Source organism: Nansenia antarctica (genome assembly GCF_963989245.1).
Source record: "Nansenia antarctica genome assembly, chromosome: 4".
NCBI classification, from domain to species: domain Eukaryota; kingdom Metazoa; phylum Chordata; class Actinopteri; order Argentiniformes; family Microstomatidae; genus Nansenia; species Nansenia antarctica.
This window is the reverse complement of record NC_137689.1, coordinates 42216479-42244285: the sequence shown is the minus strand read 5'-3', so window position 1 is coordinate 42244285 and position 27807 is coordinate 42216479. Positions and strand designations below refer to the sequence as shown.

Sequence of the window (27807 nt, the reverse complement as noted above, 5' to 3'; positions counted from 1 at the left end):
GAGAGAGAGAGAGAGAGAGAGAGAGAGAGAGAGAGAGAGAGAGAGAGAGAGAGAGAGAGAGTACATGGGGAAAAGGGTTAGCGTCTACTAAAGGGACACTGCCACCACCTCCTCCAGGCTCTCACCTTTGTCAGCCCTGATAAGGAGGAGGTCCTGAGGTTCTAGTACCTGCATCTGCTTCACCACCATCGTCTTATCAAACACCTGCACAGGGGGCAGGCTGGGGGAGTCTGGAACACAGAGAGAGAGAGAAGAGAGAGAGAAGAGAGAGAGGAGAGTTATACAATCAGTTATACCTTTAGCACTAGAACGCTACACAGACACTCTAAAACAGGGAGAGTTGAGTGTGTTGGCACTCACCAGGGTTGGGAAGAACCGGGTCAACGGCTGAAACACAGAAAAAGCATCATGATGGTTTCCTGAGTCCACAGTAACACGCTGTCATTCACTCATAATGGACAGATGAAAAGTGACAGCCTCCCCTCCCAGAGGTCAGACTAGAGGGTGACCTCACCTTCCAGCATCACCACTCCCGCTGCTTCCGTGGCGACCAACAGCGACTGACCCCAGGAATCTGCACACACGGTCTCATAGGGAAACGTACTGCAGAAAGACTGGGACTCCCAGGGCTGCCACGCACGCACGCACACACACACACACACACACACACACACACACACACACACACACACACACACACACACACACACACACACACACACAGAGAAAGGTTAATCCGCTGGCGGCGTATGCAAAACTTTAGAAGTGTAGAGCAGCTAATAACCAGGCTCTACTCTTCTGACGCTGGTTTTCTCTGAGTACCACATGTACAAAAGAAGAGATTTGGTAAGGCTGCATTCTCATTTGATGCACCCAAATAGTGGAATGCACTGCCAGTTTACATTAGGGATGTAACTTCAGCAAATATGTTCAAGTCAAGACAAAAAAACCAGCTTTTTAATATTGCCTTTGAATTACTAAATAATTAAATTATGAGTATATAATGATTGGAGCACTTTGAGATGCAACGTTTGCAGGAAAAGCGCTATACAAATAAAGTTATTATTATTATTATTATTATTATTATTATTATTATTACTCACCTCTCTTCTACAGGTCAGGTGACCAGACTACTCACCTCTCTTCTACAGGTCAGGAGCCGGTTGCACCACGTCTTACTAAGTACAAACTAACCCTATAGTGTCAGTATTTACTAAATCAAGATTTTGTCACTACTAAACTTGAATGGGTTGCACCAAGCACAATAGTTATGACGTAGACCTTAGTAACTACTAAATATTTATACATACCCCTAAGGTGGTGTAAGTAACTTGAAATGCATGAAATCCAAGTTTATTTGTGTCTTACACACACGTTCGCCTAGTATTTGACTGCCTGTAGCCCAGTCACGAATGGTCCCAGTAGCTTCAGACGGACAAGGTGGTTGTTATTGTGCTTGCTGCAGCAAGCCCACGACATGTTATTGCTCATATATATTTATTTTAATCCTGTTCTTTTACCAACTGCTAAGACAACAATATAGTAAGCTAGTTACTTTAGCTAGCTAAAGATATTGGCCGAAGAAAACGTCAGATCAGATATATAAACGGGTTATTTTGATAAACTGGACACATTTTGGGAATATATATGGTTACTTTCTCTCCTGAAAACATATTAAAACTTAAACTTAAAATTACATGTTCACACTTGTAGAGCCAAAATTACAGCTTTTAGCCAATGGCGGCTGTAATGAATGGGTTAATTCATAGTCGGGGACGGCGCATGCGCCTTGGACGGAGTTCGTGATATACCAGTAGGTGACTGAGAGGTGTCTAGCAGAACCGAAGTAAACTGGTTGTACCTTTGTTGAACCCAGACTTAAGTGTCTTATTATTCTATGTCAAAGTGACATTACAGCGGCCAAAATTGAGGATTTAAAAATTGAGGGTTTTGCTTTGCTCGCTGATTGGCTATAATGTTCTTCCATCACGTTTTATGCGACAATGTCTTTTTAGTAACAACTTGCACATTACTAAGTATTTACTAGCTAAGATTGGCAAAAGATTGGTATGGTGCAACCGAAATGACTAAACAACTAGTTTGAAACTAGCTAGTAACAACTAGGGGTTTAATGACTTACACCAAATTGGTGCAACCCAGTCTAGGTGACCAGTCTACTTCTCTCTGACTCCCATGACTCACTGGCCCCCTTGAAAACCACCACTGTCTCCTTCACCACCTCCTCTCCCTGGTACACCCCTGAACTCCTTCACCACCTCCTCCCCCTGGTACACCCCTGAACTCCTTCACCACCTCCTCCCCCTGGTACACCCCTGAACTCCTTCACCACCTCCTCCCCCTGGTACACCCCTGAACTCCTTCACCACCTCCTCCCCCTGGTACACCCCTGAACTCCTTCACCACCTCCTCCCCCTGGTACACCCCTGAACTCCTTCACCACCTCCTCCCCCTGGTACACCCCTGAACTCCTTCACCACCTTCTCCCCTTGGTACACCCCTGAACTCCTTCACCACCTCCTCCCCCTGGTACACCCCTGAACTCCTTCACCACCTTCTCCCCTTGGTACACCCCTGAACTCCTTCACCACCTCCTCCCCCTGGTACACCCCTGAACTCCTTCACCACCTCCTCCCCCTGGTACACCCCTGAACTCCTTCACCACCTCCTCCCCCTGGTACACCCCTGAACTCCTTCACCACCTCCTCCCCCTGGTACACCCCTGAACTCCTTCACCACCTCCTCTCCCTGGTACACCCCTGAACTCCTTCACCACCTCCTCCCCCTGGTACACCCCTGAACTCCGCACCATGAAACAGACCGGCCGCCAACTGGAACGACTCCACAAAACCCCCACCTCACTGTCCACGCCGAAGCCTACAAGCAACACACCTCCTCCTACCGTGACACACTCCAAGCTGCCAAATCCGCCTACTACCCCCGCACCCTCTTCTACTCACCTCTCTTCTACAGAGGCCGGTGGTGACCAGACTGGTAGGGGCGTCTCCTCTGACGATGGTCTTGAGCTTCAAAGCCTGGACAAGACAAAGAGAGAGGTATGTGTGTGTGTGTGTTGGTCTGTGTGTGTGTGTGTGTGTGGGGGGGGGGGGGGGTGGCAGGTCTGTGTAGTGTGTATTGTCCATATTTGTGACAGCAGCTGGTGAAAGAGGGAACAAGTTCAGACTTTTATTCTGAAAAATGTCACAATCGCTAGTCAAGCCAAAATATTGCAATGCAATGGATTCGGTGAGTAATCCTACTACGACCTAGTTAGTGCAGAGTAGTGGGGATTACTCACCAAATGTAAATTCGATTTTCGACAACATTGAAATTGATTCACATTTTTCAGAATAAAAGTCTGACCATTTTGATCGGTTGCCGACTTATTCCCTCTTTCACCAGCTGCTGTCACATTTGTTGCTGTCACACACTGTTGGTTTATCTGTGAGTGTGTTACTGTTGGTTTGTCTGTGGGTTATGGGTGTGTTATGGGTGTGTTATGGGTGTGTTACCTGGGTGTGTTACCTGGGTGTGTTATGGGTGTGCTACGGGTGTGTTATGGGTGTGTTATGGGTGTGTTATGGGTGTGTTATAGGTGTGTTATGGGTGTGTTATGGGTGTATTATGGGTTGTTATAGGTGTTATGGGTGTATTATGGGTTGTTATAGGTGTGTTATGGGTGTGTTATGGGAGTGTTATAGGTGTGTTATGGGTGTGTTATAGGTGTGTTATGGGTGTGTTATGGGTGTGTTATGGGTCTGTTATGGGAGTGTTATGGGTGTATTATGGGTGTATTGTGGGTTGTTATAGGTGTGTTATGGGAGTGTTATGGGTCTGTTATGGGTGTATTATGGGTGTGTTATGGGTCTGTTATGGGTGTATTATGGGTTGTTATAGGTGTGTTATGGGTGTGTTATGGGTGTGTTATGGGAGTGTTATGGGAGTGTTATGGGTGTGTTATGGGAGTGTTATGGGTGTGTTATGGGTGTGTTATGGGTGTGTTATGGGTTGTTATAGGTGTGTTATGGGTGTGTTATAGGTGTGTTATGGGTGTGTTATGGGTGTGTTATGGGTGTGTTATGGGTGTGTTATGGGTGTGTTATGGGTCTGTTATGGGTGTATTATGGGTTGTTATAGGTGTGTTATGGGAGTGTTATGGGTGTATTATGGGTGTGTTATGGGTGTATTATGGGTGTGTTATGGGTGTGTTATGGGTGTGTTATGGGTGTGTTATGGGTCTGTTATGGGAGTGTTATGGGTGTGTTATGGGTGTGTTATGGGTGTGTTATGGGTCTGTTATGGGAGTGTTATGGGTGTGTTATGGGAGTGTTATGGGTGTATTATGGGTGTGTTATGGGTGTGTTATGGGTGTGTTACGGGTGTGTTATAGCTAGTTACCTGCCCTATCCTGACGAACTCTGCCTGCCGAGCTTCCTCCTTCTTGCGGGCGGACTTGGGCGACTCAGGAAGCACGTCACTGAAGGAGCGCCGATTGAGCATGTTCTGAGGAGAGAAGGGAACCTACACATGGGAGACCAGCACACACACACGCACACACGCACACACACACGCACACACACACAGGTCTGAGAGACAGACCCTCGCAGCAGGAAAAACAGAAGCACCATAGCATAGAGAGAACTGAGGCCTATCACAACCATCAGAGGAAGGAGGGGGGGGGGACAGGGGACAGGAGAGAAGGATAAAGTGTGTGTGTGTGTGTGTGCATGTGTGTGAGGGCCACAAAGAAGAGAGAGAGAGAGAGAGAGTCAGAGAGAGAGGAGAAGAGATAAGAAGAAAAGAGAGACAGAGCCCCCCTGAAAAAGACAGCATTGCAGTAGTTCCAGTGTGATGCGGTATGCAGAGGCAGGGCTGGAGGCTGCAGTGGAGCAGAGCAGTGGAGCAGCGTTGGCTATAGGTGGCCAGGCAGGCACAGAGGTGTTAGAGTGGCAGGACCAGCTCAGCTCAGCTCAGACCAGTCCAGACCAGTCCTGACCAGACCAGACCAGACCAGCTCAGACCAGACCAGCTCAGACCAGACCAGACCAGACCAGACCAGACCAGAGCAGACCAGACCAGACCAGACCAGACCAGCTCAGACCAGACCAGACCATCCCAGCTCAGACCAGACCAGCTCAGCTCAGACCAGAGCAGACCAGCTCAGACCAGACTAGACCAGCTCAGACCAGACTAGACCAGCTCAGACCAGCTCAGACCAGACCAGACCAGATCCGAACAGACCAGACTAGACCAGCTCAGACCAGACTAGACCAGCTCAGACCAGACTAGACCAGCTCAGACCAGCTCAGACCAGACCAGACCAGACCAGATCAGACCAGACCAGACCAGACCAGACGAGAACAGACCAGACCAGACCAGACCAGGCCAGATCAGAATAGACCAGACCAGACCAGACCAGACCAGATCAGAATAGACCAGACCAGACCAGACCAGATCAGAATAGACCAGACCAGACCAGACCAGACCAGATCAGAGAAGAAGAGAGCTCCAGAACAGGGGAGAGAAGGCTGTGGAGCCAGACAGGGTTTACCTTGTGGAGGTCAGGGATGAGGTCCTGGTAGAGGGAGCGGATCAGCATGTCCAGGGTCCTCTGGCGCTTCTGGGCGAAGGTGGGCGTCTCCAGGGTGGCCTTCTCCCCGTTGATGACTGCAGAAGAGAGGAGGGGCCAGATTAGAACATCAATCCTGGGTGTGTTATGGGTGTGTTATGGGAGTGTTATGGGTGTGTTACCTGGGTGTGTTATGGGTGTGTTACCTGGGTGTGTTATGGGTGTGTTATGGGAGTGTTATGGGTGTGTTACCTGGGTGTGTTATGGGTGTGTTATAGGTGTGTTATGGGTGTGTTATGGGTGTGTTATGGGTGTGTTACGTGGGTGTGTTATGGGTGTGTAATCAATCAATCAATCAATCAATCAATCAATCAAACATTATTTATATAGCACAAGTCATGCATTGAATGCAACTCCAGATGCTGAACATAAAAACAATAGTAAATAAAATACAATACAAAAAAACAAGAGGTAGAAGTTAGAAAAATAGACATAGTAATAAAACCAGGAATAAAACGAAGAACAAAAAAAAAATGAAGAAATAAGAAATAGGGCTAGAAAGTTGACAAAGACACTAGGTAAAAGCTAGGCTAAAAAGGTGTGTTTCTTTTAAAGATAGCCACACTCTCTGCCACCCTCAAGTCCTCCGGCAAGCCGTTCCAAAGTCTGGGGCCACAGTGGCTAAAAGTGGCCTCGACATGGGTCTTAGACCGGACCCCTTGGAACAACCAAGAGACCAGTACCAGAGGACCTGAGGGATCTAGAGACCAGTACCAGAGGACCTGAGGGATCTAGAGACCAGTACCAGAGGACCTGAGGGATCTAGTGGGTGCGTATTTTAAAAGCGTGTCACACATGTATTCGGGAGCGAAGACCATGTAGTGCCATGTAAACCAATAAAATAATCTTCAAATCAGTTCTACGACTCACATAGCCAGTGATTTTAAATTAGACACACACGCACACACACGCACACACGCGCACACACACAGACACACACACACACACACACACACACCAAATCACTTGTGCTGTACTTACGTTTGACTAACAAAAAGTCCCTGAATTCCTGGTGGTCTGTAAACACTGGGGGGGATGGGAGGGGGGGGCCGAACAGCGGAACACTCTCCTCCGAGAATATCTTCAACCTGGGTCCAGAAAAAACACTTTTATATCAACAGTATTTATATACACATTGTTTATAGAAACATTATTATGTATGCAAATAACATGCCTGACCACCTCACCTGTAGCTGTCATTCTGACTGTTATATCGAACTAATGCAAAAATATCTGACAGTGATGTTAAGGAAATGGCATAGTGTAACAGTTTACATTTGAACACACTTTTATTCTTTGTTTTGATCAACCTCCTACATCTCAGACCTTTCATTTGACCCCTGTGAGTAAAAAATAGTGTTATATCTTTGCACTCGATCAAATTTCAGGACCCTCTTTTCATGACTTTTCCTAGATATGTGCGTTGTACTAACATCCTTACATTTTCAATATCACTTCAGGATAAGCTAGTAGCTAGCTGTTTTTCTGTGTAGGAAGCAGGCTAATTTACAAGCGGCCAACTAGTGGTCGTTGTGTGTAAATAGCAGCTTGAGCACTGTAAAGAGGCGGCTCTTTTAGTAGGTAAAAAAGGCATGGCTGTTCCTTTTGTGTCTAGTGTTAATAAAAAAAAAAAAAAAATGAAGTCCGAAACGATGACTGCTTCCCGTTAGGATACGAGTGAAATGGGACCGGATCATGGAGGGTTTAAACGACGGAGAGGCATCGTCCCCTTCCTGGAACACGATGGTGACGATGTCATTCCCGATGTGTCTCTTCCTCTCCACCTGGAGGAGCAAAGAGGCCGAGAGACACGTCACACACAAACAACAAAGACTCACACCAGACTGACCACATGAGACCAGATTATGGCCAAACACATGAAAAGCCAAAGCAAATGTGTGTGTGTGTGTGTGAGAGAGAGGGAGAGAGAGAGAGAGAGAGAGAGAGGGAGAGAGAGAGGGGGAGAGAGAGAGAAAGAGAGAGAGGGAGAGAGAGAGAGAGAGAGAGAGAGAGAGCAGACCGCACCACCATTCATCAAGTCATTCTCAAAGGCAAAACAGTGGACCTTATCCTCTTTTCATTGCTCTTTGTTTGACCTTCGACCCTATAAGCTCATTAAGAGGCGACGACAATTAGAGCACTTTCCCCCCACCCAGCCCCCCCCCCCCCCTCCCCGTGCCAGTTTAGCAGAGCCTTGCACCATGGTGCAGAAAGGGACAGTGCTAATGCTAAACACTATCCAATTATACTGAATTCTTAATGATATGAATGGATATTTTCTCATTAAGACACACGGATGCAAGCACACACACATACATGCACACACACATACACACACACACACACACACACACACACACGCCTTGGCAGGCTTGTGAGTGGAATGCGTTTATATTCATTAAGAGCAGAAGGAATCCAATTATGAGTCTAACCTCCCAGCTAGCCAGCCTTTCAGATCACACTCATAGATATTAGATATCTGAGTGGATTTCTACTATAAAGTGAAAAAGTATAAAGTCTTCTAAGTGTTGGCATTCTGTGACATTCCACAGGTCTTTCTACCGTCTCTATGGCATGTAATAGTGTGTCTGTATGTATGTGTGTGTCTGTGTGTGTGTGTCTGTGTGTGTGTGTGTGTGTGTGCGCGTGTTTGTGTCTGTGTGTGTGTGTCTGTGTGTGTGTGTGTGTGTGTGTGTGTGTGTGTGCGTGTGTGTGTCAGTGTGTTTGTCTGTGTGTGTGTGTGTGTGTGTGTGTGTGTGTCTTATTCACTCGTGAGCGAATGAAAGGAAACAGAGACTACAGACTTTTCGTGCATCTCAACATCTTTGACCTTGAGTAAGCCTGCCCTGTCTCAGACACATCACGCCTTAGGGTGGTCAAAGAAAGTCAGTGTACCTAGCTATCTGATGGAAGAGAGAGGTGTCAGAAAGAGAGGGGGAGTGGAGGGAGAGGGGGAGAGGGGGGGAAGGGGGAGACAGACATGAGGGGGCAGAGGGCGATAGAAAAGAGAGAGAAGATGAAAAGACTGCACGACCCAACCGGAGAGAGAGAGCTGTGGTTAGTTATATATAGCCCTGGTGGTCTGACCCCCTGGGGAGACAAGAGACGGGGCGTCCTTTCAACACAACACGGCTCTCTTCCCCCCTCTTTCTCTTTCTCTTTCTCTCTTTCTTTATGTCTTTGAAACACACACATATGTATTCATAAGCAGCCAGGAAGCCACTGTGGCTTTATGTCCAATAACATAAATGTCATACCAGCACACACACACACACACACACACACACACACACACACACACACACACACACACACACACACACACACACACCTGCTGTTTGTTCTCCTTGGAGTAAGGTAACATGGTGGAGACGTGGAACATCAGCTCATGGCCCTGGTACACTGTGTAGATGGAATTCATTCCTGTAGTGTCATCTGTGGAGAGAGAGAGAGAGAGAGAGAGAGAGAGAGAGAGAGAGAGAGAGAGAGGAAGAGAGGGAGGGGGAAGGTAGGGAGAGGGGGAGAGGAGGAAGAGGGGGAGGAGAAATTAATCTCCGTTTGGAGATTTTTCAGGACCACGTTCGATTCGAAGCCATAACCCTACCTCCCAGGATGCATTGCGAATCATCTACAGAGATCTGATTTCACTCTAGGCAATACGGAAGACAACCACAAATTTACTTTTTCTGTATTTACTTATTAATAAATATGTGGAAAATTATGATAACCATCTTATTATCTTAGTTTAATGTCATTTCAATGCATTATAGACCTTTTCTTTATAACAAGCATAACAAAAAAAAACGCTATTATGCCGAGGTGCTGTGTCTAACGTTACAGGCTGATTTGTTATTTTTTCTGAGTGGGGCGCTTAATCCACTACGCCACCTAAACGTTAGGCTGATTTGTGCACGATAGGCACGCATTTTGACCTAGTCCCTTGTTACATTTACCCATGTTGAAGGTATGACTCTATAGCTGTATAGCGGCACTTAAACCAAAACAACCCACAATCTAATCCGAGCAGTTGTTATTATGTAACATTATTGATGGGTTATATCATTTAATGTCATTTCAATGCATTATAGACCTTTTCTTTATAACAAGCATTAAAAAAAAAGCTATTATGCCGATGCGCTGTGTCTAATGTTACAGGCTGATTTGTGCATGACAGTCGAGCGCTAATCGGAGCGTTGGTGGGGGGGGGGGTGTGGAGTGTGGTTGGGGGGGTGTCTTACTCTTGGTGTCCAGCCCTCCACGGTAGCCAGCCCAGCCTTGCAGGGAGACGGTGTCCCCGAGCAGGTTGAGGAACTTATCAAAGCTCTCACTCCCCGTCTCTGTGACACACACAAACACCACACAACACAACGGTTAGTCGGACGCATTTCCAGTTTTTCAAGTTGAATTATCATGAGAAATATGTGACAGGGCATGGTTAAAAAGTCCGCAACTAGGGCAAAATCATTTTTCTGTTTTTTTCAGATTATGAAAGGGTAGATTGTAAGCTTTAAAATGATGTGTCATACATTGAAATCTGAAACAAGTTGAAGAAGTCATGGATATTTGAATGTTGATACCCCCTGAACCACCGTACTGAGATAAGTCTTCAGAGACATTTCAGAGACATTTTTCACAGAGGTAATGGGTGGGAACAATAGCTGGTTAACTCCTCCCTCAAGACAACCACTCCCCCATTACACTACCTGTCATTACCTACCTGTCATCTGTCAGTGGGGTTGTCAGCTAACCCTCAGGAAGCAAAATTGCAGGGCTGACACGTTTAAATAGCTAAATAATAATAATAATAATATTAATATAATAATAATATAGCCAGTGCAAGTTTTAGTAGAAGGCGATAATAGGGAGAAGGTTTTTCCTTCTATCAGTGGCCCCGGGCCCGAGCTAGAGTACTCTTCCTGCAACGAATGGTGGACTGCTGATTCACATGCTTAGTATTCAAATGTATTGATTGTAAGTCGCTTTGGAATAAGGCGTCTGCTAAATGCCAAAAATGTAAATGTAAATGTAATGTGTAGTAGTGGGGTGTAGTAGTGGGGAGTAGTAGTGGGGTGTGGTAGTGGGGTGTGGTAGTGAGGTGTGGTAGTGAGGTGTGGTAGTGGGGTGTGGTAGTGGGGTGTGGTAGTGGGGAGTAGTAGTGGGGTGTGGTAGTGGGGTGTGGTAGTGAGGTGTAGTAGTGGGGTGTGGTAGTGGGGTGTGGTAGTGAGGTGTGGTAGTGAGGTGTGGTAGTGGGGTGTGGTAGTGGGGTGTGGTAGTGAGGTGTAGTAGTGGGGTGTGGTAGTGGGGAGTAGTAGTGGGGTGTGGTAGTGAGGTGTAGTAGTGGGGTGTGGTAGTGGGGTGTGGTAGTGGGGAGTAGTAGTGGGGTGTGGTAGTGGGGTGTGGTAGTGAGGTGTAGTAGTGGGGTGTGGTAGTGAGGTGTAGTAGTGAGGTGTAGTAGTGGGGTGTAGTAGTGGGGAGTAGTAGTGGGGTGTGGTAGTGGGGTGTGGTAGTGAGGTGTGGTAGTGGGGTGTGGTAGTGAGGTGTAGTAGTGAGGTGTAGCAGTGAGGTGTAGTAGTGGGGTGTGGTAGTGAGGTGTAGCAGTGAGGTGTAGTAGTGAGGTGTAGCAGTGAGGTGTAGTAGTGGGGTGTGGTAGTGGGGTGTGGTAGTGAGGTGTAGTAGTGAGGTGTAGTAGTGAGGTGTAGCAGTGAGGTGTAGTAGTGGGGTGTGGTAGTGGGGTGTGGTAGTGAGGTGTAGCAGTGAGGTGTAGTAGTGAGGTGTAGCAGTGAGGTGTAGTAGTGAGGTGTGGTAGTGAGGTGTAGTAGTGGGGTGTAGCAGTGGGGTGTGGTAGTGAGGTGTGGTAGTGAGGTGTAGTAGTGGGGTGTAGCAGTGGGGTGTGGTAGTGAGGTGTGGTAGTGAGGTGTAGTAGTGGGGTGTAGCAGTGAGGTGTAGTAGTGAGGTGTAGCAGTGAGGTGTAGTAGTGAGGTGTGGTAGTGAGGTGTAGTAGTGGGGTGTAGCAGTGGGGTGTGGTAGTGAGGTGTGGTAGTGAGGTGTGGTAGTGAGGTGTAGTAGTGGGGAGTAGTAGTGAGGTGTAGCAGTGGGGTGTAGCAGTGGGGTGTGGTAGTGGGGTGTGGTAGTGAGGTGTGGTAGTGGGGTGTAGTAGTGGGGTGTGGTAGTGGGGTGTGGTAGTGAGGTGTAGTAGTGGGGAGTAGTAGTGGGGTGTGGTAGTGGGGTGTGGTAGTGGGGTGTGGTAGTGAGGTGTGGTAGTGGGGTGTAGCAGTGGGGTGTGGTAGTGAGGTGTGGTAGTGAGGTGTAGTAGTGGGGTGTGGTAGTGAGGTGTAGTAGTGGGGTGTGGTAGTGAGGTGTGGTAGTGGGGTGTGGTAGTGGGGTGTAGTAGTGGGGTGTAGTAGTGGGGTGTGGTAGTGAGGTGTAGTAGTGGGGAGTAGTAGTGAGGTGTAGCAGTGGGGTGTAGTAGTGAGGTGTGGTAGTGGGGTGTAGTAGTGGGGTGTAGCAGTGGGGTGTGGTAGTGAGGTGTAGCAGTGGGGTGTGGTAGTGGGGTGTGGTAGTGGGGTGTAGTAGTGAGGTGTAGTAGTGAGGTGTGGTAGTGAGGAGTAGTAGTGAGGTGTAGTAGTGGGGTGTGGTAGTGGGGAGTAGTAGTGGGGTGTGGTAGTGAGGTGTAGTAGTGGGGTGTGGTAGTGGGGTGTGGTAGTGGGGAGTAGTAGTGGGGTGTGGTAGTGAGGTGTAGTAGTGGGGTGTGGTAGTGGGGTATGGTAGTGGGGAGTAGTAGTGGGGTGTGGTAGTGAGGTGTAGTAGTGGGGTGTGGTAGTGGGGTGTAGTAGTGAGGTGTAGTAGTGAGGTGTGGTAGTGGGGTGTGGTAGTGGGGTGTGGTAGTGAGGTGTGGTAGTGGGGTGTGGTAGTGAGGTGTAGTAGTGGGGTGTGGTAGTGGGGTGTAGCAGTGGGGTGTGGTAGTGAGGTGTAGTAGTGGGGAGTAGTAGTGGGGTGTGGTAGTGGGGTGTGGAGGAGGATGTAGAAGTCAGAGGACGGGCTGGTTGTAACGCACCTCAAACACCCACCTCCGATTTCTACCTCCCCCGGCCTCCCCCTGCAGTGAGGGCCAGGTATATTATATTGTTACTGACTTACCGTTGCTAAACATCTCGTCATCTGTGAGTTGTCCGTCTTTAGCGTACAGGACGCCAAATTTAAAATTGACAGAACCCTGCGAATTCACAGAAGGAATCAAAACAGTTACAAAACGGTAGCACTAGTACTAGCGGTGGTAGATGAATAGCGCTAGCACTGATGGTGGTCTCACCCTAACCGTAACACCCACATAATTATGTTAAAACCAGGTTGCTTACTGTGACTGTGTCCTCCACACTGTCTAGAATTGTACCTAGCTGCATGAAGCTAAAAGTTATTTCAACAGCAGCGGAGTTTAGCATACAGGAAGATTAGTTAGAAGAATAGTCATCATGTGACTTGGATAAGACGTAGACCCCCCCACCCCCTCCCCAAATATATTTTTTGCAGATCTACACGATTCATGTGGATATTGAAACACAGTACCTCTTGCTCCTCCAATACCAGTAGGTCCTGTGAAGAGGAAAATATCACAGTTTTCAGGTCTACTTTTACACAACAAACTGTGACGCACACACGCATGAACGCACACCCACCCTACACCCACACACACACAAACACACACAAACACTCATATGATGTTCTCACCTTCTGGATCTCCGGGTTCAGGATCTCTCTTGGGCCTTTCTCAAACCTGTCCAGGTTCATAGCACTGCAAGGTGGAGAGGAGGGGGAGGAGGGAAAGGAGGGAGGGGAGGAGGGAGAGGAGGGAGAGGAGGAGGGAGAGGAGGGGGAGGAGGGAGGGGAGGAGGGAGGGGAGGAGGGAGAGGAGGGAGAGGAGGGGGAGGAGGGAGAGGAGGGGGAGGAGGGGGAGGAGGGAGAGGAGGGTGAGACAGGTGTACCAGGATGAGATCAAACCCCAGTCTCCAGCAGGAGATTGCTCATGTGCGTCAGTCTGGGCAACAGTATGGGCGACAGATACGCTGCTATGAAACAAACCAACTAAGTCTAGAGTCTTGTCAGTGTCCGAGGGAACAGGGCTCACCTTAAGATGGACTTGACTGATAGTGTTTTGGTGGGGCTGTAAGGGAGGCTTATCTTCAGAGTCCCCTGAGAGAGAGAGAGAGAGATAGAGAGGGGAGAGAGAAAGAGGGAGAGAGAGAGAGAGAGGGAGAGAGAGAGAGGGGAGAGAGAGAGAGAAAGAGAGAGAGAGAGAGAGAGAGAGATAGAGAGGGGAGAGAGAAAGAGGGAGAGAGAGAGAGAGGGGAGAGAGAAAGAGGGAGAGAGAGAGAGAGAGGGAGAGAGAGAGAGGGGAGAGAGAGAGAGAAAGAGAGAGAGAGGAAGAGGGGGGAGAGAGATAGAGAGAGAGGGAGAGGGGGGAGAGGGAGAGAGAGAGAGAGGAGAGAGCATGGACGTCACAACACTCAAACAACGACTACGCCTCATCGGAAAATGACAAACAAACAAGCAAACAAACAGAAAGAGAGAGAGAGAGAGAGAGGGATGTGGCTCTGTGGAGAAATGAGTCACGCTTTCAAAAGGCTGACGGACCTGCAAGGCAGAGATGCCTCCTCATCAGGTTTCATGTGGTGAAATCCACCCCAACCCTCATCCCACCCTCACCCCCACCCCCCCAACCCTCATCCCACCCTCACCCCCACCCCCCCAACCCTCATCCCACCCTCACCCCCACCCCCCCAATCCTCATCCCACCCTCCCACCGATCAACCCTCCCACAGTACACCCCATAGACACTGATCTCAGGTCTGTTCCTTATGTGGTTCACCACCATGTTTGGGTTAGGGGTTGGGTTAAGGTTTCAAAAGGTTTCAAAATACTGAGCACATCTCCAAACCCAATTAAAACCAGGAACACTGCTCTCTATCTCTCTCTCCCTCGTCGCTCTCTCTCTCTCTCTCTCTCTCTCTCTCTCTCTCTCTCTCTCTCTCTCTCTCTCTCTCTCTCTCTCTTTCCCCCCTCATCTCTCTGTGCCTGTCTTCCCCGCACCCACCCACCCCCCTCTCTCTCCATCCCTCTCTCCATCCCTCTCTCCCAATCAAAAGTATCCATCCTGATTTTTCATCTAATCCTAAACCCAGCAGGGTGAACTCACAGTCTTCCTCCACAGGATGGCTCGGTACTGAGGCACCCTCTGGTTGTTCTGGTCGGACAGAACCACCGACAGGTAGAAGGGGTTCTTCTCCGCATCCGTGCCCACATAGTTCTGATGAACTGCAGAGAGGAGAAACACACGCACACGCACACACACACAGACACGCACACACACAGTGTCAGTGTGAATTAAGATAAAAAGATCTCTGTGTTCGTCATATTGATGTGATGTTGATGTGAGTTTGTTATGTTTGAGCTGTGATTTCACACTGATCATGTGTGTGTTGCCACGGTGAGGAATGTTTAGGTGGAGAGCATCGTATGAGGACGTGTACCATAGAGACCTGGACGAAACAGCACTGCCACACGTTCAGCTGCCTCCCTGTCTGGTTGACACGGCAACGTAATACTGAGCAAATCTCCAAACCCAATTAAAAACAGGAACTCTGCTCTCTATCTCTCTCTCTGTTCTCTCTCTCTCTCTCTCCCTCGTTGCTCTCTCTCTCTGCTCTCTGTCTGCTCTCTCTCTCGCTCTCTCTCCCTAGTCGCTCTCTCTCTCTCTCTCTCTCTCGCTCGTCACTCTCTCTCTCTGTCTGCTCTCTCTCTCGCTCTCTCTCCCTTGTCGCTCTCTCTCTCTGTCTGCTCTCTCTCTGCTCTCTCTCTCCCTCGTCTCTGTCCCTGTCTCCCCCACCCCACCCCCCCCCTCTCTCTCTCCATCCCTCTCTCCCAATCAAAAGTATATTCATCCTGATTTGAATCGGTTAACTTTGACTTGAGCCTCGGCTTCCTGTGCTTGACGAGCCCCCCCCCCCCCCCACACCCCTCCATCTGAGGGAAGCAGGAGACACCGGGGAGAAAGAGAGGGGGCAGCGGGGGGGGGTAATGCGTGTTTAACGACCTGCACGGCCGGTCTCCCCGGTGGCAGCGGTGCGCTGATGTTGACAGGGTTATTCTAAGAGCCAGTCAGATGTTAATTGTGTTATCTCTGGGAGGTGAGCCTCTGCTCTGTGTCCGCCTGCCTCTGTGAGCCCGTGAGCCAGGACACCGGCGGATGCTAACTAGCGATAGCATGTTAGCATGGTAGAGGCTTGTATAGCACACAGCATATAATCTCCTAGCCTATAGCCTAGCATCACCGCTTACAGAGTTGGCGGATGAGTCGGCGGATGCTAACTAGCGATAGCATGGTAGAGGCTTGTAGAGCACACAGCATATAGCCTCCTAGCATATAGCCTAGCATCCCTGCTTACAGAGTTGCTTGGCCATATACAGAGTTTAAAACCGATATGTGTGTGTGTGTGTGTGTGTGTGTGTGTGTGTCCATGGGCATGCATGCATGTGTGTGTGTGTGTGTGTGTGTCCATGGGCATGCATGCATGTGTGTGTCCATGGGCGTGCATGCACATGTGTGTGTCCATGGGCATGCATGCATGTGTGTGTGTGTGTCCATGGGCATGCATGCATGTGTGTGTGTGTGTGTGTGTGTGTCCACGTGCATGCATGTGTGTGTGTGTGTGTGTGTGTGTGTGTGTGTGTGTGTGCTTTGGCTGAGCAGAGAGGAGCAGAACGGACCTTTTCCCAGGAAGTATTTGAAGAACCATCTGGTGTGGTACTCTGGGTTCTCTAGATGGACGTCGGTTCTCCTCCAGGTTCCTGGGGTGTAGTCCGTAGTCTACAGCCGTCACACGGAAACACACACACACACACACACACACACACACTATTAAACCATGTCATCATAACCATCACAGCATGGTACTCACTACAGAAATGGCTATTCCAGTACATAGAGTACACACACACACACCACTAGTGGTGGTCTAGTGGATAGTGAGTTGGACTTGGAGATCGGAAGGTTGTGAGTTCAAATCCCGCCTGAAGCCACACCACTACTAGTGTGCCCTTGGGTAAGGCACTTAGCCCTCAGTTACTCCAGGGGGAATGTCCCTGTAATTCGTAATTGTAAGTCGCTTTGGATAAAAGCGTCTGCTAAATGGCAAAATTAAAATTAAAATTATAAATTACACACACACACACACACACAGTGATTTCCCACCAGGGATGATGCTTTTGTCATCCGTCCCTTTCAGTATCAGATCATGGGTGGGGAGTGGGGACATCATCATCCCACCAAGTACATCCCCACTTCATTACAAGAACAGATCCTAATGCCTAAACACAGTGAATGGATTCTTTTTGTAATGTATTTTGTTGTTGTATGTGTTAATAGGCCTATCCCAATTACAGTGTTACATAAACACCTGTCTCTGTCTTTGAAGTCACCAACTGGCACGGAAAGGTGAGCTTGAGTAATATGTTGTGTCAAATGTATCATTATCATCATCATCATCATCATCATCACCATCATCATCATCATCACCATCATCATCATCATCATCATCATCATCACCATCATCATCATCATCATCAACATCATTATCATCATCATCATCATCATCATCATCATCATCATCATTGTTTAGGAGAGTTGGGTTCCCTAGTGATGTTGAGGTGCTGACCTGAGAATAGCCCCTTTGTTATGAAAACATCCCCCTCCCATTAATATCTCTGGTAAATCCCCTGTAAGCCCCCCCCCAGATCGATTCACGTCTTCCTCTTTGAGTGAGCTGGATAAGCTCCAAACGTCCACATCACACCCCCATCGCCAACCTCAACCCATGGACAGAGAGTTTGATTTTGATTTGATTTTGATTAGGAATTAACATAGAATCATTTACGCATCATGACACTAAGTAATGTACAGAGGATAGCACTTTAAAGCATTATTTAAAACACTTATTTCCAAAGTGGTCCTCGATGGAAACATAAAATGAAAATAAAACAAAACATCACACAGCATAAAACAGCATTAAAACAGCATAAAAACAGCATAAAAAACACACAACATGGAAACATAAAGTGAAACAAATCGGAATCACCCTCCCTTTCTTAAGGGTGAGCCATTAGTCCATTAGTTCTCCCCATAAATATGACTTCACTTTTGTTTTAAAGTTGGCTTTGTTTTGGCTTTGCTTAATATGCAGAGGCAGATGGTTCCACTGAGACTGCTCTCCTTGCTGTCACGGAAGCCCTCCACTCTGCTCAAGCTTCCTCCCTCTCCTCCGTTCTCATTCTCCTGGACCTGTCTGCTGCCTTCGACACAGTCAACCACCAGATCCTTCTCTCCATCCTCTCAGAACTGGGCATCTCTGGCACCTCACACTCCTGGTTTTCTTCCTACCTGGCGGGTCGCTCCTACCAGGTGACCTGGAGAGAATCGCTGTCTTCTCCACGAACCCTCACCACTGGGGTACCCCAGGGCTCTGTCCTAGGGCCCCTACTGTTCTCTCTCTACACCAAGTCTCTTGGCTCGGTAATCTCCTCACATGGGTTCTCCTACCACAGCTACGCAGATGACACTCAACTCTTCCTGTCCTTCCCCCCCTCTGATCTACACGTAGCAACCCGTGTCTCTGCATGTCTCACTGATATTTCAACATGGATGTCAGACCACCATCTCAAGCTCAATCTTAACAAGACCGAGCTCCTCTTCATCCCTGGGAAAGCCTGCCCTCTCCAAGACTTCTCCATCACAGTGGAGAACTCTACTGTAACCCCCTCCCTAACAGCCAAGAACCTTGGAGTGATCCTGGACAACCGACTATCCTGTGCGGAGAACATTGCAGCAACGGCTCGCTCCTGCAGATTCTTCCTTTACAACATCAGAAGGATGTTCTCACCAGAGAAGCAGCGCAACTCTTGACCCAGGCACTGGTCATCTCCCGCCTTGATTACTGCAACGTACTCCTGGCTGGGCTCCCCGCCTCCGCCATCAGACCTCTGCAGCTCATCCAGAACGCTGCTGCCCGTCTGGTGTTCAACCTCCCGAAATACTCTCATGTCACCCCTCTCCTTCGCATGCTGCACTGGCTCCCGATAGCAGCTCACATCAGATTCAAGACCCTGGTGCTTGCTTACCAGGCAGCTAAAGGGACAGCCCCTGCCTACCTGAAGGAAATGGTCACCCCCCAAACTCCAGCCCGTTCACTTCGCTCCTCCACCTCGGCTGGCCGACTGGCCCCACCACCTCTACACCAACACGGCAGTCATGCTGCCCGATCACGTCTCTTCATGACACTGGCTCCCCGCTGGTGGAATGAGCTTCCCACGGCTGTCAGAACTGCAGAGTCATTACCCATCTTCCGTCGTAGACTGAAGACCCATCTCTTCGGGTTACACCTTAACTGCTCCTCCTGAGACATCTACTGCCCCCCAGCACTGCGGCTCCTGAAGACACCCACTTTTCCCCTCTACTGTGTCCCTAAAAACTTCTATTGCCCCCATTGTACTGTTTCTCTGTTTCTCCAGTGTCTATATAAAAAAAACAAAAAAAAACCTAGGTTTAGAAGAAGGTGATAGAAGAAGATTTTTCCTTCTATCAATGGCCCGGGCCTGAGCTGGATTACTCTTCCTGCTACGACTGGTGGATTGATGATTCACTAGTATTCAAATGTATTTATTGTAAGTCGCTTTGGAATAAGGCGTCTGCTAAATGCCAAAAATGTAAAAAGAAAAATGTTGGTAGTGCATAGGTGGAGCTTTTCTGATATTGTAGGCTTAGGCTATGATAGAGCGTCTCTTCTATCATGTAGCCTATCATTTCATCATTCTTGCATTGTGTTTTTGTTAAAAATGGCATGGGATAATGTGTACTGAGAAAAGTGTGTATGTATGTATGTGTGTGTGTGTGTGTGTGAGAGAGAGAGAGAGAGAGAGAGAGAGAGAGAGAGAGAGAGAGAGAGAGAGAGAGAGAGAGAGAGAGAGAGAGAAAAACAGAGAGCGCTTTTGGCATCAGAAGGTTTTTGTAGGTAGCCTACTTCTCTAGTTTTGTTGTAGAGCATTATTACTGTAACTTAGTTGGCACTGTGTCTGGGATGTGATGCTGCTGTTGCTGCAGTGTGAACTATTGATGGGTATAGGCCCTAGGCCTAGTGGATTTATTAGCCCCCCCACTCAGTATCACTACAGAGCCGCCACTGCTAATGACATTATTCTGTGCTACCTGCAATTTGATCTTAAGTTTTTGGGAAAATCCGCTATACCATGATCAAACTGACACTGTATTAAAGCTGATACTAAGCGTTTTTAAATCTTAGAATTAATCAAACGAGTATAGCGATATACAAACTTCTTTGCAATTTTAGATAACACTGTAGCTGCAATTTCCTCCCCAGAGACAGATTGGTCGAGAGACCCCTAGGTATTTGACACTTGATTGGGATTCGATAATACTTCCTTCCAGTACCTTGATTGTGTCACTTTTCTTAAGCTTGTATTTAGTGCCAAATAAAATGGACTCTGTCTTTCCTAAGTGTATCGAAAGTTTGTTGTCAATCAACCAGTCTCTTACCAGAGACAGTTCTCTACTGAGAGTTTCTTCAACATCATGTGCGTCTTATACTAGTAAAGTAGAATCATCTGCATAAATCATCATTCGAGATGTCACTGCTGCTGGCATGTCATTAATATAGACTAAAAATAATAAAGGTCCCAAAATGGAGCCTTGTGGAACCCCACATATGACCTCCCTAACTGTGGACAGGGCCTCTCCTACTTTACACACCTGTGCTCTGTTTGCTAGATAGGATATGACCCAATTTACCGCTACATCTTTTAGCCCAATACATTTCAATTTCATTAAAAGAATATTATGATCAACAGTATCGAATGCCTTCTGTAAATCTAACATGACCATACCTGTATAATTCACTTTCTCACTCTCCATTTTTATATAATCAAAAAGATCAATTAAACACGTATCTGTAGAATGAGCTGTTATAAAACCTGACTGATACTTTTTTATACAGGGGTACAACTGTAGCCGATTTCAGATCATTTGGGAACTTTCCTGTTTCTATCGAAAGATTCACAATATGCTTTAGGATTTTTGCTGTTATACTGGCACTAACCTTTATAAATCTAGCAGGCAAATTGTCTAGTCCTGTTGCTTTAGACGTATTCATTTGATTAAGAATGCTCAAATCCATTGTTTGCTATGTTCAGACTCTGGTAAAAGTTTTGAACAACCCCCCCACCCCTATTGTCGCTTACAAGCATCTAGCTTCTCAACCAGGGATGAGGCTATAGTAGTGATTTTTTTTTATGTCTCCATTGATTTCCAGACTAATATTCTGAGACTTTGCTTTGTTAGATGTTGTGGATCCAATATCCTTTAAGACTGACCATCATTTTTGTGGCTGTCTCAGGTTTTCATTTACAGTGGTTATATATAATATTGTGATTTAACTTTATTAATTTTATATTTTACTTGGTTCCTTAATCTGACATATTCATCATAATCCTGCTGCTGGTTTGTTCTTTTGAAATTAACTAGAGCACTATCCCTATTTCGAATAGCCTCTAAGATCTCATGGGTAATCCATTTTCCAGTATTCTGCTTGACTCTTATGTGTTTTACTGGGGCCAGCCTGTTCAACCCCTGGACAGAGGACAGTCTGTTCAACCCCTGGACAGAGAGGACAGTCTGTTCTGGACAGAGAGGACAGTCCCCAGTAAACAAAGAGTCCAAAAGATGTCCTCAGGGAAGCAAGAATGTGGGTTCAGATGACGTCTTTCTAGGACGTCCAGACGACGTCTTTCTAGGACGTCTTTAGGCCGTCTTATGGACTACAGGTCCTAAAGGTCCTACACGTCCTAAAGACGTCATCTGAACCCACATTCTGGCTTCCATGAGGACGTCTTTTGGACTCTGTTTACTGGGTCTGTTCAACCCCTGGACAGAGAGGACAGTCTGTTCCTAATGCTTTACTGCTCCTGGCTGTTCCCAACCATCTCAGCCTAAACATCAGCTTCCACACACTTGTCACTCACACACACACTCAAGCAGCTTCTCCCTCCTCGTGACGACTAAAGCTTCAGCTGACAGGCCATGACAGGTGGGGGGGCTTGTGGAGGGGGGGCTTAAACAGAAGGAGCGGAGATAGGGGACGCTTATTTCTTTGTTTATTTGCGGAGAAAAACACTCCAGGTTGTCATGGTTACTGTCAGGCGCTCGAGCTGGGAATAGGGGAGGGGGTTGTTGAATGAAATTCAGCCCCCCCCACCCACGACTACATGGTTCATTTAGATGTGGGACTTTCACAGTTTTAGCTGTTGTTGTTGTTGTTGTTGTTGTTGATGTTGTTGTTGATGTTGTGTTTCTTGTATGTGTTTTCTGCAGAAACGGACAGAGATGTACACACTCACAGCCCGGACGGCCCATACATCTAAAGGAGCGCTTGTCCAACCTTACACGAAGACAAAGGTGTTGCTATATTTAGTTTTTTCTCCCTGTCATAGGAACATAAACAAAGTGAGTGAGAGAGAGAGAGAGAGAGAGAGAGAGACAGTGACAGAGACAGACACAGAGAGAGCGTGTGTGGTGTATGTGCAAACTGCATTACATCCCCCCCTCTCTCTCTCTCTCTCTCTCTCTCTCTCTCTCTCTCTCTTTCTCTCTCTCTCTCTCTCTCTCTCTCTGCCCCTCTGACACGTGAGGTGGTTCCAGAGTGCTGCAGGTGGGACCCCCGGGGAACATGTGACAGAGTGCCATTAGCACGCTGTAGACAAGCCCTCTACTGAGGAGGGACATAGCGTGGCAGGTTGATGTGACCATGCCGTGCTCTTACTGTAGAACACGTCACCTGGTCCCATGTACCTTTAGAGACCAAAATATTAGCCACAAAAAAGATTAGGATTTGTTTTCCCGTTCATTTAAAATGACGGAGAATTGCATGGAATTTGTATCTTAAAGCTCTGTCTTGAGAAAGTCCCTGTTGATATCAAAAGATCCCCCTCTCATCAATATCTCTGTTAAGCCCCTATAAGTCCCCCCAGGTCGATACAGATCGATTGCATATTAACTAGAACAGCCATGAGAGGTCATGTGAGTAAAGACATTTTTTATATCTTTGCACTCGATCAAATTTCAGGACCCTCCTTTCATGACTTTTCCTAGATATGTGCGTTCTACCACCCAATGTCCTTACATTTTCAAAATCACATCAGGATAAGCCAGTATAAAGCTATTTTGCCGTTCTTTTGTGTAGGAAGCAGGCTAATTTACAAGCGGACAACTTGTGGTTGTTTTGTGTAAATAGCAGCTTGAGCATTGTAAAGAGGGGGTTGACCCCCGAGGCGGCTCTTTTAGTAGGTAAAAAAGGCACGGCTGTTCAAGTGTTAACCATACTACATACTATTCAGGGCATTCTGTCTAGTACATGCAGTAAGAGACACATCTCATCATACTACATCTCATCCATTGCCCTTGTTCTGTACATATCATACTCCACATATCTTAACTGTACATATCATACTGTACATATCATACTCCACATATCTTAACTGTACATATCATACTCCACATATCTTAACTGTACATATCATACTCCACATATCTTAACTGTACATATCATACTGTACATATCATACTCCACATATCTTAACTGTACATATCATACTCCACATATCTTAACTGTACATATCATACTGTACATATCATACTTCACATATCCTACTGTACATATTATACTGTACATATCATACTCCACATATCTTAACTGTACATATCATACTCCACATATCTTAACTGTACATAATTATCATACTCCACATATCTTAACTGTACATATCATACTGTACATATCATACTCCACATATCTTAACTGTACATATCATACTGTACATATCATACTCCACATATCTTAACTGTACATATCATACTCCACATATCTTAACTGTACATATCTTCGCCCTTGTCTGTACATATCACACTGTACATGATATCTGTGCATACATTTATGGCTTTTGCACTATGTACTATTGTATCTGGTCAGATGCCGAACTGTGTTTCATTGTCTTTGTACGGTACTTGTACTCTGTCAATGACAATTGAATCTGAATCTGAATCTGAATCTGAATCTGAATCTGAATCTGAATCTGAATCTGAATCTGAATCTGAATCTGAATCATTCATATTGAGAAATCATCCTCTGTAACTCGATCATGTTGTTCATGGTAATTGGTTCAGTTTAGCGATTGCCTTGTTGTTTCCCTGATGCTGCCATTTAATACTTAATACAGAACTTAATCTAAACTTGGCATACTGAAAATGGTTGCTAGATAGGTCACAGGATGAACCACGGTCCCTGTGTGGTCTAATGTTGTCTGTCTGGGGGACGCAGGGTCTGAAATAGCCTGTGTACTTACAGAGATCATAGAAAAACAAGTTCCCCTATTCCACTGTGGTTAAACTAGACTTCTGCTGCTTCCTCACAGCCCTGACTAACAGATGCACGCACACGGAGATACATGATGACTAGAGCATACTCATCATGTCCCCACAGGGTCCAACCATATGCTCAGGGTGTGTGTGTGAGTGTGTGTGTGTGTGTGTGTGTGTGTGAGTGTGTGTGTGTGTGTGAGTGTGTGTGTGTGTGTGTGTGTGTGTGTGTGTGTGTGTGTGTGCGTATGTCTCATTGCTTGCTACAATGTGTCATTGTGGGTCAGAATAAAGTCATACAACGTGTGTGTGTCTGTGTGTGTGTCTGTGCGTGTGTGTGTGGTTATGTCCGAATGCCTGTGTGCGTGCGTGTGTATTTTTTGTTTTAAGTGTGTTGTGGATGTATGGATCCACAGACCTCATCTGACGAGCCGTTCTCCACACGGAACCTGCCCGCTCTCTGTATGGCTCCATCTGCATCACTGGAGATCAGCTAGGGAGAGGTGGAGAGAGAGAGAGAGAGAGAGAGAGAGAGAGAGAGAGAGAGAGAGAGAGAGAGAGAGAGAGAGAGAGAGAGAGAGAGAGAGAGAGAGAGAGAGAGAGGGACATGTCAGGTTGGCACAGGATCAACATGAGACAATAACGTGAGACAATACAGTCAAGAGGAACATTGCAGAGAGAGAGAGAAAGAGAGAGAGAAAGAGAGAGAGAAAGAGAGAGAGAAAGAGGGAGAGAGAGAAGAGAGAGAGAGAGAGACAGGGAGAGAGAGAGAGAGAGACAGGGAGAGAGAGAGAAAGAGACCACGGAACCACAACCCCCCCTCCTCTCCTCTGACACGTTGAAACAGCAATGTTCACCCACAATGACCACCTACTATGGTACAGAGTACAGACATACCTAGAAGACACTAACCCAGCCGCTTCATCAATGCAGACCATAACTCTGGCCATACACAAGAGCCTGGTGGGATAGCTTAGCAGTGGTGTTGTTAAAACCTGGGCATCCGGGGCTCGAGCCCCTAATGTTTTGGGAACATCTAGCCCCTGGGGGGGAAACAACTAAGAAAGTTGCCATCTAACTGCATCGCCATCGATTTAGCTCACCGCCACCGATATAGCGCAAGCTAGTAGTAAGTAAGTATGTAATGTTTATTTACACCAGTAAAAGAGAAACAACAGATAAAAATTCACTAAAAACAAGGTGCAACACAAAATACAGGTGCAGAAATAAAAGTACAAAAAGTGCAGTGTCGGGAGGCAGGCTCACCTCAGGTCAAAGGCCAGGGAGAAAAGATGTGTTTTTGCAAAATTGTTAAAAGCCTCGATGCTCTGGGCGGATCTGACGTGGAGGGGGAGGCTATTCCAGAGCCTAGGGGCTGCTTTAGAGAAGGCTCTATCCCCTCTCGTTTTTGGTCTGGTCCTAGGGACCTCCAGCAGCAGTTGGACCTAAAGGCTCTGGATGGGGTATGGTGGCGCAATAGGTCAGCCAGGTACGGGGGTGCGTGCCCGTTAAGTGCTATAAAAACAATCAAAAGTAATTTAAAATCGATACGGAAGCGGACGGGGAGCCAGTGGAGTGAAGACAGGATTCAATTCAATTCAATTCAATTCAATTAAACTTTATTCGCTATGTGCAGTGCACTAGGAACATGACTTGGTATTCTACCATGCTAAACAAGCTACAGTACATACAACAGCAAGACGACAATACAACAAAACTCAAGACAAAATATACAGTACCAATATGAGTGAATATTATGAATAAATATACTGTACAACTAAGTGCAAGAACATGTTAAGTGCAAGGTGCAATGATCAGGAGTTATTGAGGAGGGCTAATGGCTTTGGGGAAGAAACTGTTCAAGTGGCGTGATATTTTTGTCCTGGTGGCCCTGTACCGCTGTCCAGAAGGGAGTAATGCAAACAAGCTGTGAGCTGGATGTGAGGGGTCAGCCACAATCTTGCGTGCTCTCTTCAGTGATCTGAAGCTATGGAGGTCTGTGATGGGAGGCAGGGGGCAGCCGATGATTCGCTCAGCTGTCCGTACGACTCTTTGTAGCTTGGCCTTGGACCGGGCAGACGCAGAGTCGTACCAGACAGTGATGGAAGATGTTAGGATGCTTTCTATGACGGCCCTGTAGAACTGGACCAGGATGTGACGACTGAGTCTCTTCAGCCGACGGAGGAAGAAGAAGCGCTGCTGGCCTTCTTTAACTAGATGGGTGATGTTGTGATGTTGTTATCCCATTTTAGTTTGTTGGAGATGGTAGTGCCCAGACATTTTAATTCATCCATTATTGTGACAGGGGAGTTATTGATGACCAGTGGAGAGTGAGTTGGGGCCTTTTTCCGGAAGTCCATAATCACCTCCACTGTCTTGGTGTTGTTGAGTTCCAGGTTATTGGCTGCAGACCTCCCTCCGGTAGGCAGTCTCGTCGTTGTCAGTGATGAGGCCAACCATGGTGGTGTCATCTGCATATTTGATCGTCTTGACAGATGTGTCACCAGAGGTACAGTCGTTGGTGTACAGGGAGTAGAGCAGTGGGGAGAGCACACAGCCCTGAGGAGCACCGGTGTTAACTGTGCGGGGCTGAGACAGGTGAGGGCCCATCCTGACATACTGCCTTCTGTTGGTGAGGAAGTCAGTAATCCACTGACAGATGAAGGGGTGGATATTCAGCTGGGCCAGTTTATTGTGGAGGAGGTCAGGAATGATGGTGTTGAAGGCTGAACTATAATCCACAAACAGGACTCTGGCATAGATTGGGGTTATGTTGGGGAAAGCTCCCGCCCCTTCCATGAAAACGTGGGATAAGCCCCGGATGTTTCAAAAACCCTAACAAACGCCTCTGTCGCTTAGGGTTCTTATGGTAAATATTTAAGATCACCGAACACCAGGATTAAATGACACACATGTGTTAGATCTGATGTTTTCATCCTCTTGGGCCGGTTTGTTGTCACGCCGTCACGAGCGATGACTGGCCGGCTTTTGTTTTACGATGGCCCTCCAGGGACAACAGAGGACCAGCCAATGAGCACCACTCATCATAAACAGAGGAGGAGGAGAGGAGAGGGGAGAGAGAGAGAGGGGACATGATGGTGGGGTGTTTGAAGAGGAGAGAGAGAGCGAGAGAGAGAGAGACACCCTGTCACCCCCCCTCCCCGCCACCACCACCTCCCACCTCCATCCTCTCAAACCCTCAGACCGAACAATGCCTGGGTTGCCAGGCAACGGAACACAGATCCTCTCCTCTCTTGCTCTCTGTCGCTCTTCCCCTGCCTCTCTCCTCTTGTCACTCCTCATCCCTCTCTCCTCCGTCACTCTCTCTTTCCTGGTCTCAATCTCCCTTCCTCCTCTCTTCCCCCCATCTCCCTTTCCTCTATCCTCCGTAGTTCTCATCACCCTCTCACTCTCTCATCCCCCCCTCTCTCTCTCCTCTCCTCTGTCACTCTCCCTCGGCTCTCTGTCATTCTCTTCCCACTCTCCTCTAATCTCTTTCTCACTCTCTTTCCCTTCTCTCTCTCTCATGTCACTCTCTACCACTGCTCTCCCTCCTCTCTCCTCTGTCCCTCTCCTCTCATCCCTTCTTTCACCCTCTGGCCAGTAAGGCTATTCTGCTCTTCCAAAATGTCACCAGAACACAATACTGGCACACCAGAGCCTCTCTGTAAACACTGAGTATGTGTATGTG

The 27807-nt window shown here is 47.3% G+C and overlaps 1 protein-coding gene across 1 annotated transcript in view; it reads right to left on the bottom strand.

Moving 5' to 3' along the window:
• garnl3 (GTPase activating Rap/RanGAP domain like 3) overlaps positions 1 to 27807 on the bottom strand; it is a gene marked incomplete at its 5' end in the record, with an annotated part of 117469 nt that overhangs the window by 18255 nt on the left and 71407 nt on the right. Inside the window, 17 exons of the mRNA XM_080528252.1 lie at positions 126 to 230; positions 515 to 629; positions 2979 to 3053; positions 4417 to 4521; positions 5570 to 5685; positions 6629 to 6735; positions 6835 to 6880; positions 7323 to 7431; positions 8979 to 9082; positions 9886 to 9984; positions 12785 to 12860; positions 13211 to 13237; positions 13373 to 13436; positions 13770 to 13834; positions 14838 to 14956; positions 16409 to 16508; positions 24535 to 24609. Of these exons, the coding sequence (XP_080384378.1) occupies positions 126 to 230; positions 515 to 629; positions 2979 to 3053; positions 4417 to 4521; positions 5570 to 5685; positions 6629 to 6735; positions 6835 to 6880; positions 7323 to 7431; positions 8979 to 9082; positions 9886 to 9984; positions 12785 to 12860; positions 13211 to 13237; positions 13373 to 13436; positions 13770 to 13834; positions 14838 to 14956; positions 16409 to 16508; positions 24535 to 24609 (1507 nt within the window). The remainder of the gene's footprint in view (positions 1 to 125; positions 231 to 514; positions 630 to 2978; positions 3054 to 4416; positions 4522 to 5569; positions 5686 to 6628; positions 6736 to 6834; positions 6881 to 7322; positions 7432 to 8978; positions 9083 to 9885; positions 9985 to 12784; positions 12861 to 13210; positions 13238 to 13372; positions 13437 to 13769; positions 13835 to 14837; positions 14957 to 16408; positions 16509 to 24534; positions 24610 to 27807) is intronic.